We start from the raw sequence: 20,755 nt of genomic DNA on the forward strand, positions 1-20,755 counted from the left end.
CTCAGTAACTGTATTTACACTGCGGGGATTACCTGTTACTGTATTTACACGGAGGGGATTATCAGTTACTGTATTTACACTGAGAGGATTATCCGTTCCTGTATTTACACTGCGGGGATTATCAGTTCCTGTATTTACACTGAGGGGATTATGAGTTGCTGTATTTACACTGAGGGGACTATCAGTTCCTGTATTTACACTAAGTGGATTATCAATTACTGTATTTACACTGAGGTTATTATCAGTTCCTGTATTTGCACTGAGGGGATTATGAGTTGCTGTATTTACACTGAGGGGATTATCAGTTACTGTATTTACACTGAGGGGATTATCAGTTACTGTATTTACAATGAGGGGATTATCAGTTAGTGTAAACACACTGAGGGGTTTATCAGTTACTGTATTTACACTGAGATGATTATCAGGTCCTGTATTTACACTGAGGTGATTATGAGTTACTGTATTTACACTGAGGGGATTATGAGTTCCTGTACTTACACTGAGGGGATTCTCAGTTCCTGAATTTACACTGAGGGGATTAACAGTTGCTGTATTTACACTGAGGTGATTATCAGTTGCTGTATTTACACTGAGGGGATCATCAGTAACTGTATTTACACTGAGGGGATCATCAGTAACTGTATTTACACTGAGGGGATTAACAGTTACTGTATTTAGACTGAGGGGATTAACAGTTAATGTATTTACACTGAGGGGATTATCAGTTACTGTATTTACACTGAGGGGATTATCAGTAACTGTATTTACACTGAGGGGATTAACAGTTACTGTATTTACACTGAGGGGATTATCAGTTGCTGTATTTACACTGAGGGGATCATCAGTAACTTTATTTACACTGAGGGGATCATCAGTTACTGTATTTACACTGAGGTGATTAACGGTTACTGTATTTACACTGAGGGGATTATCAGTTGCTGTATTTACACTGAGGGGATTATCAGTTACTGTATTTTAACTGAGGGGATTAACAGTTACTGTATTTACACTGAGGGGATTATTAGTTACTGTATTTACACTGAGGTGATTATCAGTTGCTGTATTTACACTGAGGGGATCATCAGTTACTGTATTTTCACTGAGTGAATTAACAGTTACTGTATTTACACTGAGGGGATTAACAGTTAATGTATTTTCACTGAGGGGATTAACAGTTACTGTATTTACACTGAGGGGATTATCAGTTACTGTATTTAAATTGAGGTGATTATCAGTTGCTGTATTTACACTGGGGGGATTATCAGTTACTGTATTTACACTGAGGGGATCATCAGTAACTGTATTTACACTGATGGGATTATCAGTTACTTTATTTACACTGAGGTGAATTTCAGTTGCTGTATTTACACTGAGGGGATTATCAGTTACTCTATTTGCACTGAGTGGATTATCAGTTACTGCATTTACACTGAGGTGATTATCAGTTGCTGTATTTACACTGAGGGGATTATCAGTTACTTTATTTACAATGAGGTTATGATCAGTTGCTGTATTTGCACTGAGGGGATTATCATTTACTGTATTTACACTGAGGGGATTATCAGTTACTGTATTTGCACTGAGGGGATTATCAGTTACCGTATTTACACTGAGGGGATTATTAGTTACTGTATTTACACTGAGGGGATTCTCAGTTACTGTATTTACAATGAGGTAATTATCAGTTGCTGTATTTACACTGAGGGGATTATCAGTTACTGTATTTGCACTGAGGGGATTATCAGTTGCTGTATTTGCACTGAGGGGATTATCAGTTACTATATTTACACTGAGGTAATTATCAGTTACTCTATTTACACTGAGGGGATTATCAGTTGCTGTATTTACACTAAGGGGATTATCAGTTCCTGTATTTACACTGAGGGGATCATCACTAACTGTATTTGCACTGAGTGGATTCTCAGATACAGTATTTACACTGAGGGGATTATCAGATACTGTATTTACATTGAGGGGATTAACAGTTACTGTATTTACACTGAGGGGATTATCAGTTCCTGTATTTACACTGAGGGGATCATCAGTAACTGTATTCACACTGAGGGGATTATCAGTTACTGTATTTACACTGAGGGGATCATCAGTTGCTGTATTTACACTCAGATGATTATCAGTTGCTGTATTTACACTGAGGGGATCATCAGCAACTGTATTCACACTGAGGGGATTATCAGTTACTGTATTTACACTGAGGGGATTATCAGTTCCTGTATTTACACTGAGGGGATCATCAGTAACTGTATTCACACTGAGGGGATTATCAGTTCCTGTATTTACACTGAGGGGATTATCAGTTCCTGTATTCACACTGAGGGGAATCTCAGTTGCTGTATTTACACTGAGGGGATTATCCGTTACTGTATTTACACTGAGGGGAATCTCAGTTCCTGTATTTACACTGAGAGGATTATCAGTTACTCTATTTACACTGAGGGGATTATCAGTAACTGTATTTACACCGAGGGGATTATCATTAACTGTATTTACACTGAGGGGATTCTCAGTAACTGTATTTACACTGAGGGGATCATCAGTAACTGTATTTACACTGAGGGGATCATCAGTAACTGTATTTACACTGAGGGTGTCATCAGTTGCTGTATTTACACTGAGGGGATTCTCAGTTACAGTATTTACACTGAGGGGATAATCAGTTACTGTATTTACACTGAGTGGATTCTCATTTACTGTATTTACAATGAGGTAATTATCAGTTGCTGTATTTACACTGAGGGGATGATTAGTTACTGTATTTACACTGAGTGGATTCTCAGTTACTGTATTTACAATGAGGTAATTATCAGTTGCTGTATTTACACTGAGGGGATTATCATTAACTGTATTTACACTGAGGGGATTATCAGTTACTGTATTTACACTGAGGGGATTATCAGTTACTGTATTTACACTGAGTGGATCGTCAGTTGCTGTATTTAAACTGAGGGGATTATCAGTTACTGTATTTGCACTGAGTGGATTCTCAGTTACTGTATTTACACTGAGGGGATTATCAGTAACTGTATTTACACTGAGGGGATTCTCATTAACTGTATTTACACTGAGGGGATCATCAGTAACTGTATTTACACTGAGGGGATTCTCAGTAACTGTATTTACACTGAGGGGATCATCAGTAACTGTATTTACACTGAGGGGATCATCAGTAACTGTATTTATACTGAGGGTGTCATCAGTTACTGTATTTACACTGAGGGGATTCTCAGTTACAGTATTTACACTGAGGGGATTAACAGTTACTGTATTTACACTGAGGGGATTATCAGATGCTGTATTTACACTGAGGGGATCATCAGTTACTGTATTTACACTGAGGGGATCATCAGTTACTGTATTTAGACTGAGGGGATTATCAGTTACTGTATTTACACTGAGGGGATTATCAGTTACTCTATTTACACTGAGGGGATTATCAGTTACTGTATTTACACTGAGGGGATTATCAGTTGCTGTATTTACACTGAGGGGATTATCAGTTACTGTATTTACACTGAGGGGATTATCAGTAACTGTATTTGCACTGAGGGGATTAACAGTTACTGTATTTACACTGAGGGGATCATCAGTTACTGTATTTACACTGAGGTGATTAACGGTTACTGTATTTACACTGAGGGGATTATCAGTTGCTGTATTTACACTGAGGGGATTATCAGTTACTGTATTTTAACTGAGGGGATTAACAGTTACTGTATTTACACTGAGGGGATTATTAGTTACTGTATTTACACTGAGGTGATTATCAGTTGCTGTATTTACACTGAGGGGATCATCAGTTACTGTATTTTCACTGAGTGAATTAACAGTTACTGTATTTACACTGAGGGGATTAATAGTTAATGTATTTTCACTGAGGGGATTAACAGTTACTGTATTTACACTGAGGGGATTATCAGTTACTGTATTTTAATTGAGGTGATTATCAGTTGCTGTATTTACACTGAGGGGATTATCAGTTACTGTATTTACACTGAGGGGATCATCAGTAACTGTATTTACACTGAGGGGATTATCAGTTACTTTATTTACACTGAGGTGAATATCAGTTGCTGTATTTACACTGAGGGGATTATCAGTTACTCTATTTGCACTGAGTGGATTATCAGTTACTGCATTTACACTGAGGTGATTATCAGTTGCTCTATTTACACTGAGGTGATTATCAGTTACTTTATTTACAATGAGGTTATGATCAGTTGCTGTATTTGCACTGAGGGGATTATCATTTACTGTATTTACACTGAGGGGATTATCAGTTACTGTATTTGCACTGAGGGGATTATCAGTTACCGTATTTAAACTGAGGGGATTATTAGTTACTGTATTTACACTGAGGGGATTCTCAGTTACTGTATTTACAATGAGGTAATTATCAGTTGCTGTATTTACACTGGGGGGATTATCATTTACTGTATTTACACTGAGGGGATGATCAGTTACTGTATTTGCACTGAGGGGATTATCAGTTGCTGTATTTGCACTGAGGGGATTATCAGTTACTATATTTACACTGATTTAATTATCAGTTACTCTATTTACACTGAGGGGATTATCAGTTCCTGTATTTACACTGAGGGGATCATCACTAACTGTATTTGCACTGAGTGGATTCTCAGATACAGTATTTACACTGAGGGGATTATCAGATACTGTATTTACATTGAGGGGATTAACAGTTACTGTATTTACACTGAGGGGATTATCAGTTCCTGTATTTACACTGAGGGGATCATCAGTAACTGTATTCACACTGAGGGGATTATCAGTTACTGTATTTACACTGAGGGGATCATCAGTTGCTGTATTTACACTCAGATGATTATCAGTTGCTGTATTTACACTGAGGGGATCATCAGCAACTGTATTCACACTGAGGGGATTATCAGTTACTGTATTTACACTGAGGGGATTATCAGTTCCTGTATTTACACTGAGGGGATCATCAGTAACTGTATTCACACTGAGGGGATTATCAGTTCCTGTATTTACACTGAGGGGATTATCAGTTCCTGTATTCACACTGAGGGGAATCTCAGTTGCTGTATTTACACTGAGGGGATTATCCGTTACTGTATTTACACTGAGGGGAATCTCAGTTCCTGTATTTACACTGAGAGGATTATCAGTTACTCTATTTACACTGAGGGGATTATCAGTAACTGTATTTACACCGAGGGGATTATCAGTAACTGTATTTACACTGAGGGGATTCTCAGTAACTGTATTTACACTGAGGGGATCATCAGTAACTGTATTTACACTGAGGGGATCATCAGTAACTGTATTTACACTGAGGGTGTCATCAGTTGCTGTATTTACACTGAGGGGATTCTCAGTTACAGTATTTACACTGAGGGGATAATCAGTTACTGTATTTACACTGATTGGATTCTCATTTACTGTATTTACAATGAGGTAATTATCAGTTGCTGTATTTACACTGAGGGGATTATTAGTTACTGTATTTACACTGAGTGGATTCTCAGTTACTGTATTTACAATGAGGTAATTATCAGTTGCTGTATTTACACTCAGGGGATTATCATTAACTGTATTTACACTGAGGGGATTAACAGTTACTGTATTTGCACTGAGGGGATTATCAGATGCTGTATTTGCACTGAGGGGATTATCAGTTACTGTATTTACACTGAGGGGATTATCAGTTACTGTATTTACACTGAGTGGATCGTCAGTTGCTGTATTTAAACTGAGGGGATTATCAGTTACTGTATTTGCACTGAGTGGATTCTCAGTTACTGTATTTACACTGAGGGGATTATCAGTAACTGTATTTACACTGAGGGGATTCTCAGTAACTGTATTTACACTGAGGGGATCATCAGTAACTGTATTTACACTGAGTGGATTCTCAGTAACTGTATTTACACTGATGGGATCATCACTAACTGTATTTACACTGAGGGGATCATCAGTAACTGTATTTATACTGAGGGTGTCATCAGTTACTGTATTTAGACTGAGGGGATTATCAGTTACAGTATTTACACTGAGGGGATTAACAGTTACTGTATTTACACTGAGGGGATTATCAGATGCTGTATTTACACTGAGGGGATCATCAGTTACTGTATTTACACTGAGGGGATCATCAGTTACTGTATTTAGACTGAGGGGATTATCAGTTACTGTATTTACACTGAGGGGATTATCAGTTACTCTATTTACACTGAGGGGATTATCAGTTACTGTATTTACACTGAGGGGATTATCAGTTACTGTATTTACACTGAGGGGATTATCAGTTACTGTATTTACACTGAGGGGATTAACAATTACTGTATTTACACTGAGGGGATCATCAGTTACTGTATTTGCACTGAGTGGTTTCTCAAATACAGTATTTACACTGAGGGGATTATCAGTTACTGTATTTACACTGAGGGGATTATCAGTTACTGTATTTACACTGAGGGGATTATCAGTTACTGTATTTACACTGAGGGGATCATCAGTTACTGTATTTACACTGAGGGGATTAACAGTTACTGTGTTTACACTGAGGGGATCATCAGTTACTGTAATTACACTGAGGGGATTATCAGTTACTGTATTTAAACTGCGGGGATTATCAGTTACTGAATTTACAATGTGGTGATTATCAGTTGCTGTATTTACACTGAGGTGATTATCAGTTACTGTATTTACACTGAGGGGATTATCAGTTACTGTATTTACAATGTGGTGGTTATCAGTTGCTGTACTTACACTGAGGGGATTATCAGTTCCTGTATTTACACTGAGGGGAATCTCAGTTGCTGTATTTCCACTGAGGGGATTTTCCGTTACTGTATTTACACTGAGGGGATCATCAGTTGCTGTATTTACACTGAGCGGATCATCAGTTACTGTATTTACACTGAGGGGATTATCAGTAACTGTATTTACACTGAGGGGATTATCAGTTACTGTATTTACACTGAGGGGATTCTCAGTTACTGTATTTACATTGAGGGGATTATCAGGAATTATATTTACACTGAGGGGATTATCAGTTACTGTATTTACACTGAGGTGATTAAAAGTTCCTGTATTTGCACTGAGGCGATTATCAGTTGCTGTATTTACACTGAGGGGATTATCAGTTACTGATTTACCCTGAGGTGATTATCAGTTACTGTATTTACACTGACGGGATTCTCAGTTCATGTATTTATACTGAGGTGATTATCAGTTCCTGAATTTACACTGAGGCGATTATCAGTTACTGTATTTCAACTGAGTGGATTATCAGTTACTGTATTTACACTGAGGGGATTCTCAGTTACTGTATTTACACTGAGGGGATTATCAGTTGCTGTATTTGCACTGATGTGATTATCAGTTACTGTATTTAAACTGAGGGGATTATCAGTTCCTGTATTTACACTGAGGGGATTATCAGTTACTGTATTTACACTGAGGGGATTATCAGTTACTGTATTTACACTGAGGGGATTATCAGTTCCTGTATTTACACTGAGGTGATAATCAGTTCCTGAATTTACACTGAGGCGATTATCAGTTACTGTATTTCAACTGAGTGGATTATCAGTTACTGTATTTACACTGAGGGGATTCTCAGTTACTGTATTTACACTGAGGGGATTATCAGTTCCTGAATTTACACTGAGGGGATTATCAGTTACTGTATTTACACTGAGGGGATTATCAGTTCCTGTATTTACACTGAGGGGATTATCAGTTCCTGTATTTACACTGAGGGGATTATCGGTTACTGTATTTACACTGAGGGGATTATCAGTTCCTGTATTTACACTGAGGTGATTATCAGTTACTGTATTTACACTGAGTGGATTATCAGTTCCTGAATTTACACTGAGGGGCTTATCAGTTCCTGAATTTACACTGAGGGGATTATCAGTTCCTGAATTTACACTGAGGGGATTATCAGTTACTTTATTTACACTGAGGGGATTCTCAGTTGCTGTATTTGCACTGAGGGGATTATCAGTTCCTGTATTTGCACTGAGGGGATTATCAGTTACTGTATTTACACTGAGGGGATTATCAGTTCCTGTATTTACACTGAGGGGATTCTCAGTTGCTGTATTTGCACTGAGGTGATTATCAGTTCCTGTATTTACACTGAGGGGATTATCAGTTACTGTATTTGCACTGAGGTAATTATCAGTTCCTGTATTTACACTGAGGGGATTCTCAGTTGCTGTATTTGCACTGAGGTGATTATCAGTTACTGTATTTACACTGAGGGGAATCTCAGTTACTGTATTTACACTGAGGGGATTATCAGTTACTGTATTTACACTGAGCGGAATCTCAGTTACTGTATTTACACTGAGGGGATTATCAGTTATTGTATTTGCACTGAGGGGATTATCAGTTACTTTATTTACACTGAGGGGATTATCAGTTGCTGTATTTACACTGAGGGGATTATCAGTTGCTGTATTTACACTGAGGGGATTATCAGTTACTGTATTTGCACTGAGGGGATTATCAGTTCCTGTATTTACACTGAGGGGATTATCAGTTGCTGTATTTACACTGAGGGGATTATCAGTTGCTGTATTTACACTGAGGGGATTATCAGTTCCTGTATTTACACTGAGGGGATTATCAGTTCCTGTATTTACACTGAGGGGATTATCAGTTCCTGTATTTACACTGAGGGGATTATCAGTTGCTGTATTTACACTGAGGGGATTATCAGTTCCTGTATTTACACTGAGGGGAATCTCAGTTACTGTATTCACATTGTGGGGATTATCAGTTACTGTATTTACACTGAGGGGATTATCAGTTACTGTATTTACACTGAGGTGATTATCAGTTGCTGTATTTACAATGAGGGGATTATCAGTTACTGTATTTACACTGAGGAGATTATCAGTAACTGTATTTACACTGACTGGATTCTCAGTTACTGTGTTTACAATGAGGGGATTATCAGTTACTGTATTTACACTGAGGTGATTATCAGTTACTGTATTTACACTGAGGTGATTATCAGTTAATGTATTTACACTGAGGGGATTATCAGTTCCTGTATTTACACTGAGGGGATTATCAGTTCCTGTATTTACACTGAGGGGATTATCAGTTGCTGTATTTACACTGAGGGGATTATCAGTTGCTGTATTTACACTGAGGGGAATCTCAGTTACTGTATTTACATTGTGGGGTTTATCAGTTACTGTATTTACACTGAGGGGATTATCAGTTACTGTCTGAACACTGAGGCGATTATCAGTTGCTGTATTTACACTGAGGTGATTATCATTTGCTGTATTTACAATGAGGGGATTATCAGTTACTGTATTTACACTGAGGAGATTATCAGTAACTGTATTTACACTGACTGGATTCTCAGTTACTGTGTTTACAATGAGGGGATTATCAGTTACTGTATTTACACTGAGGTGATTATCAGTTACTGTATTTACACTGAGGTGATTATCAGTTAATGTATTTACACTGAGGGGATTATCAGTTCCTGTATTTACACTGAGGGGATTATCAGTTCCTGTATTTACACTGAGGGGATTATCAGTTGCTGTATTTACACTGAGGGGATTATCAGTTGCTGTATTTACACTGAGGGGATTATCAGTTCCTGTATTTACACTGAGGGGAATCTCAGTTACTGTATTTACATTGTGGGGATTATCAGTTACTGTATTTACACTGAGGGGATTATCAGTTACTGTCTGAACACTGAGGCGATTATCAGTTGCTGTATTTACACTGAGGTGATTATCATTTGCTGTATTTACAATGAGGGGATTATCAGTTACTGTATTTATACTGAGGAGATTATCAGTAACTGTATTTACACTGAGGGGATTATCAGTTACTGTATTTACACTGAGGCGATTATCAGTTGCTGTATTTACACTGAGGGGATTATCAGTTACTGTATATACACTGAGGTGATTATCAGTTACTGTATTTACACTGAGGTGATTATCAGTTACTGTATTTACACTGAGGGTATTATGAGTTGCTGTATTTACACTGAGGGGATTATCAGTTACTGTATTTACACTGAGTGGATTATCAGTTGCTGCATTTACACTGTGGGGATTATCAGCTACTGTATTTACACTGAGTGGATTATCAATTGCTGTATTTACACTGAGGGGATTATCAGCTGCTGTATTTACACTGAGGGGATAATGAGTTGCTGTATTTACACTGATGGGATTATCAGTTACTGTATTTACACAGAGGTGATTATCAGTTACTGTATTTACACTGAGTGGATTATGAGTTGCTGTATTTACACTGAGGGGATTATCAGTTACTGTATTTACACTGAGTGGATTCTCAGTTACTGCATGTACACTGAGTGGATTATCAGTTACTGTATTTACAGTGAGGTAATTATCAGTTGCTGTATTTACACTGAGGGGATTATCAGTTACTGTATTTACACTGAGGTGATTAGCAGTTCCTGTATTTACACGTAGGGGATTATCAGTGACTGTACTTAAACTGCGGGGATTCACAGTTACTGTATTTACACTGAGGGGAATATCAGTTCCTGTATTTACACTGAGGGGATTATCAGTTACTATATTTGCACTGCGGGGATTCTCAGTTGATATATTTACACTGAGGTGATTATCAGTTCCTGTATTTACACTTAGGGGATTATCATTTACTGTATTTACACTGAGGGGATTATCAGTTAATATATTTACACTGAGGGGATTATCAGTTACTGAATTTACACTGTGGGGATTATCAGTTAAAGTATTTACAGTGAGGTCATTATCATTTACTGTATTTACAATGAGGGGATTATCAGTGACTGTATTTACACTGAGGGGATTATCAGTTACTGTATTTACACTGAGGGGAATATCAGTTACTGTATTTACACTGAGGGGATTATCAGTTACTGCTTTTACACTTAGGGGATTATCAGTTACTGTATTTACACTGAGGCGATTATCAGTTACTTTATTTACACTGAGGGGATTATCAGTTACTGTATTTACACTGAGGGGATTATCAGTTACCGTATTTAAACTGAGGGGATTATCAGTTACTGTATTTACACTGAGGTGATTATCAGTTACTGTATTTACACTGAGGGGATTATCAGTTGCTGTATTCACACTGAGGTGATTATCAGTTAATGTATTTACACTGAGGGGATTATCAGTTACTCTATTTACACTGAGGTGATTATCAGTTACTGTATTTACACTGAGGTGATTATCAGTTACTGTATTTAAAATGAGGGGATTATCAGTTACTATATTTACACTGAGGGGATTATCAGTTATGTATTTACACTGAGGGGATTATCAGTTAATGTATTTACACTGAGGTGATTATCAGTTACTGTATTTACACTGAGGGGATTATCAGTTCCTGTATTTACACTGAGGGGATTATCAGTTCCTGTATTTACACTGAGGGGATTATCAGTTACTGTATTTACACTGAGGGGATTATCAGTTCCTGTATTTACACTGAGGGGATTATCAGTTACTGTATTTACATTGAGCGGATTATCAGTTCCTGAATTTACACTGAGGGGCTTATCAGTTCCTGAATTTACACTGAGGGGATTATCAGTTCCTGAATTTACACTGAGGGGATTATCAGTTGCTGTATTTACACTGAGGGGATTATCAGTTATTGTATTTACACTGAGGGGATTATCAGTTACTGTATTTGCACTGAGGGGATTATCAGTTCCTGTATTTACACTGAGGGGATTATCAGTTGCTGTATTTACACTGAGGGGATTATCAGTTGCTGTATTTACACTGAGGGGATTATCAGTTCCTGTATTTACACTGAGGGGATTATCAGTTCCTGTATTTACACTGAGGGGATTATCAGTTGCTGTATTTACACTGAGGGGATTATCAGTTGCTGTATTTACACTGAGGGGATTATCAGTTCCTGTATTTACACTGAGGGGAATCTCAGTTACTGTATTCACATTGTGGGGATTATCAGTTACTGTATTTACACTGAGGGGATTATCAGTTACTGTATTTACACAGAGGTGATTATCAGTTGCTGTATTTACAATGAGGGGATTATCATTTACTGTATTTACACTGAGGAGATTATCAGCAACTGTATTTACACTGACTGGATTCTCAGTTACTGTGTTTGCAATGAGGGGATTATCAGTTACTGTATTTACACTGAGGTGATTATCAGTTACTGTATTTACACTGAGGTGATTAACAGTTAATGTATTTACACTGAGGGGATTATCAGTTCCTGTATTTACACTGAGGGGATTATCAGTTGCTGTATTTACACTGAGGGGATTATCAGTTCCTGTATTTACACTGAGGGGAATCTCAGTTACTGTATTTACATTGTGGGGATTATCAGTTACTGTATTTACACTGAGGGGATTATCAGTTACTGTCTGAACACTGAGGCGATTATCAGTTGCTGTATTTACACTGAGGTGATTATCATTTGCTGTATTTACAATGAGGGGATTATCAGTTACTGTATTTACACTGAGGAGATTATCAGTAACTGTATTTACACTGACTGGATTCTCAGTGACTGTATTTACACTGAGGGGATTATCAGTTACTGTATTTACACTGAGGGGATTATGAGTTGCTGTATTTACACTGATGGGATTATCAGTTACTGTATTTACACAGAGGTGATTATCAGTTACTGTATTTACACTGAGTGGATTGTGAGTTGCTGTATTTACACTGAGGGGATTATCAGTTACTGTATTTACACTGAGTGGATTCTCAGTTACTGCATGTACACTGAGTGGATTATCAGTTACTGTATTTACAGTGAGGTAATTATCAGTTACTGTATTTACACTGAGGGGATTATCAGTTACTGTATTTACACTGAGGTGATTAGCAGTTCCTGTATTTACACTTAGGGGATTATCAGTGACTGTACTTAAACTGCGGGGATTCACAGTTACTGTATTTACACTGAGGTGAATATCAGTTCCTGTATTTACACTGAGGGGATTATCAGTTACTATATTTATACTGCGGGGATTCTCAGTTGATGTATTTACACTGAGGTGATTATCAGTTCCTGTATTTACACTTAGGGGATTCTCAGTGACTGTATTTGCATTGAGTTAATTATCAGTTACTGTATTTACATTGAGGGGATTATGAGTTACTGTATTTACACTGAGGAGATTATGAGTTGCTGTATTTACACTGAGGGGATTATCAGTTACTGTATTTACACTGAGGGGATTATGAGTTCCTGTATTTACACTGAAGGGATTATCAGTTACTGTATTTCCACTGAGGGGATTATCAGTTGATATATTTACACTGAGGGGATTATCAGTTACTGAATTTACACTGAGTGGATTCTCAGCTATTTTTTCCCACGAGGGGATTATCAGTTACTGTATTTACACTGAGGGGATTATCAGTTAATGTATTTACAGTGAGGTCATTATCATTTACTGTATTTACACTGAGGGGATTATCAGTTACTCTATTTACACTGAGGGGATTATCAGTTACTGAATTTACACTGTGGGGATTATCAGTTAAAGTATTTACAGTGAGGTCATTATCATTTACTGTATTTACAATGAGGGGATTATCAGTGACTGTATTTACACTGAGGGGATTATCAGTTACTGTATTTACACTGAGGGGAATATCAGTTACTGTATTTACACTGAGGGGATTATCAGTTACTGCTTTTACACTTAGGGGATTATCAGTTACTGTATTTACACTGAGGCGATTATCAGTTACTTTATTTACACTGAGGGGATTATCAGTTACTGTATTTACACTGAGGGGATTATCAGTTACCGTATTTAAACTGAGGGGATTATCAGTTACTGTATTTACACTGAGGTGATTATCAGTTACTGTATTTACACTGAGGGGATTATCAGTTGCTGTATTCACACTGAGGTGATTATCAGTTAATGTATTTACACTGAGGGGATTATCAGTTACTCTATTTACACTGAGGTGATTATCAGTTACTGTATTTACACTGAGGTGATTATCAGTTACTGTATTTAAAATGAGGGGATTATCAGTTACTATATTTACACTGAGGGGATTATCAGTTATGTATTTACACTGAGGGGATTATCAGTTAATGTATTTACACTGAGGTGATTATCAGTTACTGTATTTACACTGAGGGGATTATCAGTTCCTGTATTTACACTGAGGGGATTATCAGTTCCTGTATTTACACTGAGGGGATTATCAGTTACTGTATTTACACTGAGGGGATTATCAGTTCCTGTATTTACACTGAGGGGATTATCAGTTACTGTATTTACATTGAGCGGATTATCAGTTCCTGAATTTACACTGAGGGGCTTATCAGTTCCTGAATTTACACTGAGGGGATTATCAGTTCCTGAATTTACACTGAGGGGATTATCAGTTGCTGTATTTACACTGAGGGGATTATCAGTTATTGTATTTACACTGAGGGGATTATCAGTTACTGTATTTGCACTGAGGGGATTATCAGTTCCTGTATTTACACTGAGGGGATTATCAGTTGCTGTATTTACACTGAGGGGATTATCAATTGCTGTATTTACACTGAGGGGATTATCAGTTCCTGTATTTACACTGAGGGGATTATCAGTTCCTGTATTTACACTGAGGGGATTATCAGTTGCTGTATTTACACTGAGGGGATTATCAGTTGCTGTATTTACACTGAGGGGATTATCAGTTCCTGTATTTACACTGAGGGGAATCTCAGTTACTGTATTCACATTGTGGGGATTATCAGTTACTGTATTTACACTGAGGGGATTATCAGTTACTGTATTTACACAGAGGTGATTATCAGTTGCTGTATTTACAATGAGGGGATTATCATTTACTGTATTTACACTGAGGAGATTATCAGCAACTGTATTTACACTGACTGGATTCTCAGTTACTGTGTTTACAATGAGGGGATTATCAGTTACTGTATTTACACTGAGGTGATTATCAGTTACTGTATTTGCACTGAGGTGATTAACAGTTAATGTATTTACACTGAGGGGATTATCAGTTCCTGTATTTACACTGAGGGGATTATCAGTTGCTGTATTTACACTGAGGGGATTATCAGTTCCTGTATTTACACTGAGGGGAATCTCAGTTACTGTATTTACATTGTGGGGATTATCAGTTACTGTATTTACACTGAGGGGATTATCAGTTACTGTCTGAACACTGAGGCGATTATCAGTTGCTGTATTTACACTGAGGTGATTATCATTTGCTGTATTTACAATGAGGGGATTATCAGTTACTGTATTTACACTGAGGAGATTATCAGGAACTGTATTTACACTGACTGGATTCTCAGTGACTGTATTTACACTGAGGGGATTATCAGTTACTGTATTTACACTGAGGGGATTATGAGTTGCTGTATTTACACTGATGGGATTATCAGTTACTGTATTTACACAGAGGTGATTATCAGTTACTGTATTTACACTGAGTGGATTGTGAGTTGCTGTATTTACACTGAGGGGATTATCAGTTACTGTATTTACACTGAGTGGATTCTCAGTTACTGCATGTACACTGAGTGGATTATCAGTTACTGTATTTACAGTGAGGTAATTATCAGTTACTGTATTTACACTGAGGGGATTATCAGTTACTGTATTTACACTGAGGTGATTAGCAGTTCCTGTATTTACACTTAGGGGATTATCAGTGACTGTACTTAAACTGCGGGGATTCACAGTTACTGTATTTACACTGAGGTGAATATCAGTTCCTGTATTTACACTGAGGGGATTATCAGTTACTATATTTATACTGCGGGGATTCTCAGTTGATGTATTTACACTGAGGTGATTATCAGTTCCTGTATTTACACTTAGGGGATTCTCAGTGACTGTATTTGCATTGAGTTAATTATCAGTTACTGTATTTACATTGAGGGGATTATGAGTTACTGTATTTACACTGAGGAGATTATGAGTTGCTGTATTTACACTGAGGGGATTATCAGTTACTGTATTTACACTGAGGGGATTATGAGTTCCTGTATTTACACTGAAGGGATTATCAGTTACTGTATTTCCACTGAGGGGATTATCAGTTGATATATTTACACTGAGGGGATTATCAGTTACTGAATTTACACTGAGTGGATTCTCAGCTATTTTTTCCCACGAGGGGATTATCAGTTACTGTATTTACACTGAGGGGATTATCAGTTAATGTATTTACAGTGAGGTCATTATCATTTACTGTATTTACACTGAGGGGATTATCAGTTACTCTATTTACACTGAGGGGATTATCAGTTACTGAATTTACACTGTGGGGATTATCAGTTAAAGTATTTACAGTGAGGTCATTATCATTTACTGTATTTACAATGAGGGGATTATCAGTGACTGTATTTACACTGAGGGGATTATCAGTTACTGTATTTACACTGAGGGGAATATCAGTTACTGTATTTACACTGAGGGGATTATCAGTTACTGCTTTTACACTTAGGGGATTATCAGTTACTGTATTTACACTGAGGCGATTATCAGTTACTTTATTTACACTGAGGGGATTATCAGTTACTGTATTTACACTGAGGGGATTATCAGTTACCGTATTTAAACTGAGGGGATTATCAGTTACTGTATTTACACTGAGGTGATTATCAGTTACTGTATTTACACTGAGGGGATTATCAGTTGCTGTATTCACACTGAGGTGATTATCAGTTAATGTATTTACACTGAGGGGATTATCAGTTACTCTATTTACACTGAGGTGATTATCAGTTACTGTATTTACACTGAGGTGATTATCAGTTACTGTATTTAAAATGAGGGGATTATCAGTTACTATATTTACACTGAGGGGATTATCAGTTATGTATTTACACTGAGGGGATTATCAGTTAATGTATTTACACTGAGGTGATTATCAGTTACTGTATTTACACTGAGGGGATTATCAGTTCCTGTATTTACACTGAGGGGATTATCAGTTCCTGTATTTACACTGAGGGGATTATCAGTTACTGTATTTACACTGAGGGGATTATCAGTTCCTGTATTTACACTGAGGGGATTATCAGTTACTGTATTTACATTGAGCGGATTATCAGTTCCTGAATTTACACTGAGGGGCTTATCAGTTCCTGAATTTACACTGAGGGGATTATCAGTTCCTGAATTTACACTGAGGGGATTATCAGTTGCTGTATTTACACTGAGGGGATTATCAGTTATTGTATTTACACTGAGGGGATTATCAGTTACTGTATTTGCACTGAGGGGATTATCAGTTCCTGTATTTACACTGAGGGGATTATCAGTTGCTGTATTTACACTGAGGGGATTATCAGTTGCTGTATTTACACTGAGGGGATTATCAGTTCCTGTATTTACACTGAGGGGATTATCAGTTCCTGTATTTACACTGAGGGGATTATCAGTTGCTGTATTTACACTGAGGGGATTATCAGTTGCTGTATTTACACTGAGGGGATTATCAGTTCCTGTATTTACACTGAGGGGAATCTCAGTTACTGTATTCACATTGTGGGGATTATCAGTTACTGTATTTACACTGAGGGGATTATCAGTTACTGTATTTACACAGAGGTGATTATCAGTTGCTGTATTTACAATGAGGGGATTATCATTTACTGTATTTACACTGAGGAGATTATCAGCAACTGTATTTACACTGACTGGATTCTCAGTTACTGTGTTTACAATGAGGGGATTATCAGTTACTGTATTTACACTGAGGTGATTATCAGTTACTGTATTTGCACTGAGGTGATTAACAGTTAATGTATTTACACTGAGGGGATTATCAGTTCCTGTATTTACACTGAGGGGATTATCAGTTGCTGTATTTACACTGAGGGGATTATCAGTTCCTGTATTTACACTGAGGGGAATCTCAGTTACTGTATTTACATTGTGGGGATTATCAGTTACTGTATTTACACTGAGGGGATTATCAGTTACTGTCTGAACACTGAGGCGATTATCAGTTGCTGTATTTACACTGAGGTGATTATCATTTGCTGTATTTACAATGAGGGGATTATCAGTTACTGTATTTACACTGAGGAGATTATCAGTAACTGTATTTACACTGACTGGATTCTCAGTGACTGTATTTACACTGAGGGGATTATCAGTTACTGTATTTACACTGAGGGGATTATGAGTTGCTGTATTTACACTGATGGGATTATCAGTTACTGTATTTACACAGAGGTGATTATCAGTTACTGTATTTACACTGAGTGGATTGTGAGTTGCTGTATTTACACTGAGGGGATTATCAGTTACTGTATTTACACTGAGTGGATTCTCAGTTACTGCATGTACACTGAGTGGATTATCAGTTACTGTATTTACAGTGAGGTAATTATCAGTTACTGTATTTACACTGAGGGGATTATCAGTTACTGTATTTACACTGAGGTGATTAGCAGTTCCTGTATTTACACTTAGGGGATTATCAGTGACTGTACTTAAACTGCGGGGATTCACAGTTACTGTATTTACACTGAGGTGAATATCAGTTCCTGTATTTACACTGAGGGGATTATCAGTTACTATATTTATACTGCGGGGATTCTCAGTTGATGTATTTACACTGAGGTGATTATCAGTTCCTGTATTTACACTTAGGGGATTCTCAGTGACTGTATTTGCATTGAGTTAATTATCAGTTACTGTATTTACATTGAGGGGATTATGAGTTACTGTATTTACACTGAGGAGATTATGAGTTGCTGTATTTACACTGAGGGGATTATCAGTTACTGTATTTACACTGAGGGGATTATGAGTTCCTGTATTTACACTGAAGGGATTATCAGTTACTGTATTTCCACTGAGGGGATTATCAGTTGATATATTTACACTGAGGGGATTATCAGTTACTGAATTTACACTGAGTGGATTCTCAGCTATTTTTTCCCACGAGGGGATTATCAGTTACTGTATTTACACTGAGGGGATTATCAGTTAATGTATTTACAGTGAGGTCATTATCATTTACTGTATTTACAATGAGGGGATTATCCGTGACTGTATTTACACTGAGGGGATTATCAGTTACTGTATTTATACTGAGGGGAATATCAGTTACTGTATTTACACTGAGGGGATTATCAGTTACTGCTTTTACACTTAGGGGATTATCAGTTACTGTATTTACACTGAGGCGATTATCAGTTACTTTATTTGCACTGAGGTGATTATCAGTTACTGTATTTAAATTGAGGCGATTATCAGTTACTGTATTTACACTGAGGGGAGTTTCAGTTCCTGTATTTACACTGAGGCGATTATCAGTTACTGTATTTACACTGAGGGGATTCTCAGTTACTGTATTTACACTGAGGTGATTATCAGTTACTGTATTTACACTGAGGGGATTATCAGTTGCTGTATTCACACTGAGGTGATTATCAGTTGATGTATTTACACTGAGGGGATTATCAGTTACTGTATTTACACTGAGTTGATTATCAGTTACTGTATTTACACTGAGGTGATTATCAGTTACTGTATTTACAATGAGGGGATTATCAGTTACTATATTTACACTGAGGGGATTATCAGTTAATGTGCTTACACTGAGGTGATTATCAGTTACTGTATTTACACTGAGGGGTTATCAGTTACTGTATTTACACTGAGGTGATTATCAGTTACTGTATTTATACTGAGGTGATTATCAGTTACTGTATTTACAATGAGTGGATTATCAGTTACTGTATTTACACTGAGGGGATTATCAGTTACTGTATTTACACTGAGGGGATTATCAATTAATGTATTTACACTGAGGTGATTATCAGTTCCTGTATTTACACTGACTGGATTCTAAGTTACTGTGTTTACACTGAGGGGATTATCAGTTGCTGTATTTACACTGAGGGGATTATCAGTTACTGTATTTACACTGAGGGAATTATGAGTTGCTGTATTTACACTGAGGTGATTATCAGTTACTGTATTTACACTGAGGGGATTATGAGTTGCTGTATTTACACTGAGGGGATTATCAGTTCCTGTATTTACACTGAGGGGATTATCAGTTACTGTTTTTGCACTGAGTGGATTCTCATTTACTGTATGTACACTGAGGGGATTATCAGTTACTGTATTTACAGTGATGTAATTATCAGTTATTGTCTTTACACTGAGGTGATTATCAGTTACTGTATTTACACTGAGGGGATTATCAGTTCTTGTATTTACAATGAGGGGATTATCAGTTACTGTATTTACACTGAGGGGATTATCAGTTACTGTATTTACACTGAGGGGATTATCCATTCCTGTATTTACACTGAGGGGATTATCAGTTACTGTATTTACACTGCGGGGATTCTCAGTTAATGTATTTGCAGAGAGTTAATTATCAGTTACTGTATTTACACTGAGGGGATTATGAGTTACTGTATTTACACTGAGGAGATTATGAGTTGCTGTATTTACACTGAGTGGATTATCAGTTACTGTATTTAAACTGAGGAGTGTATCCGTTACTGTATTTACACTGAGGGGATTATCAGTTCCTCAATTTACACTGAAGGGATTATCAGTTCATGTATAAACAGTGAGGGGATTATCAGTTACTGTATTTACACTGAAGGGATTATCAGTTACTGTATTCACACTGAGGGGATTATCAGTTACTGTATTTACACTGAGGGGATTATCAGTTCCTGTATTTACACTGACTGGATTCTCAGT

At 37.1% G+C, this 20,755-nt stretch overlaps 1 protein-coding gene across 1 annotated transcript in view; it reads right to left on the reverse strand.

Annotated features, from left to right (window-relative positions):
* Positions 1-20,755, reverse strand: part of LOC137309551 (mucin-2-like) — a 165,151-nt gene that overhangs the window by 79,981 nt on the left and 64,415 nt on the right. Inside the window, exon 12 of the mRNA XM_067977696.1 lies at positions 33-188. Coding sequence (XP_067833797.1) covers positions 33-188 — 156 coding nt within the window. The remainder of the gene's footprint in view (positions 1-32; positions 189-20,755) is intronic.

This window comes from Heptranchias perlo, unplaced genomic scaffold, assembly GCF_035084215.1.
Source record: "Heptranchias perlo isolate sHepPer1 unplaced genomic scaffold, sHepPer1.hap1 HAP1_SCAFFOLD_168, whole genome shotgun sequence".
NCBI lineage: Eukaryota > Metazoa > Chordata > Chondrichthyes > Hexanchiformes > Hexanchidae > Heptranchias > Heptranchias perlo.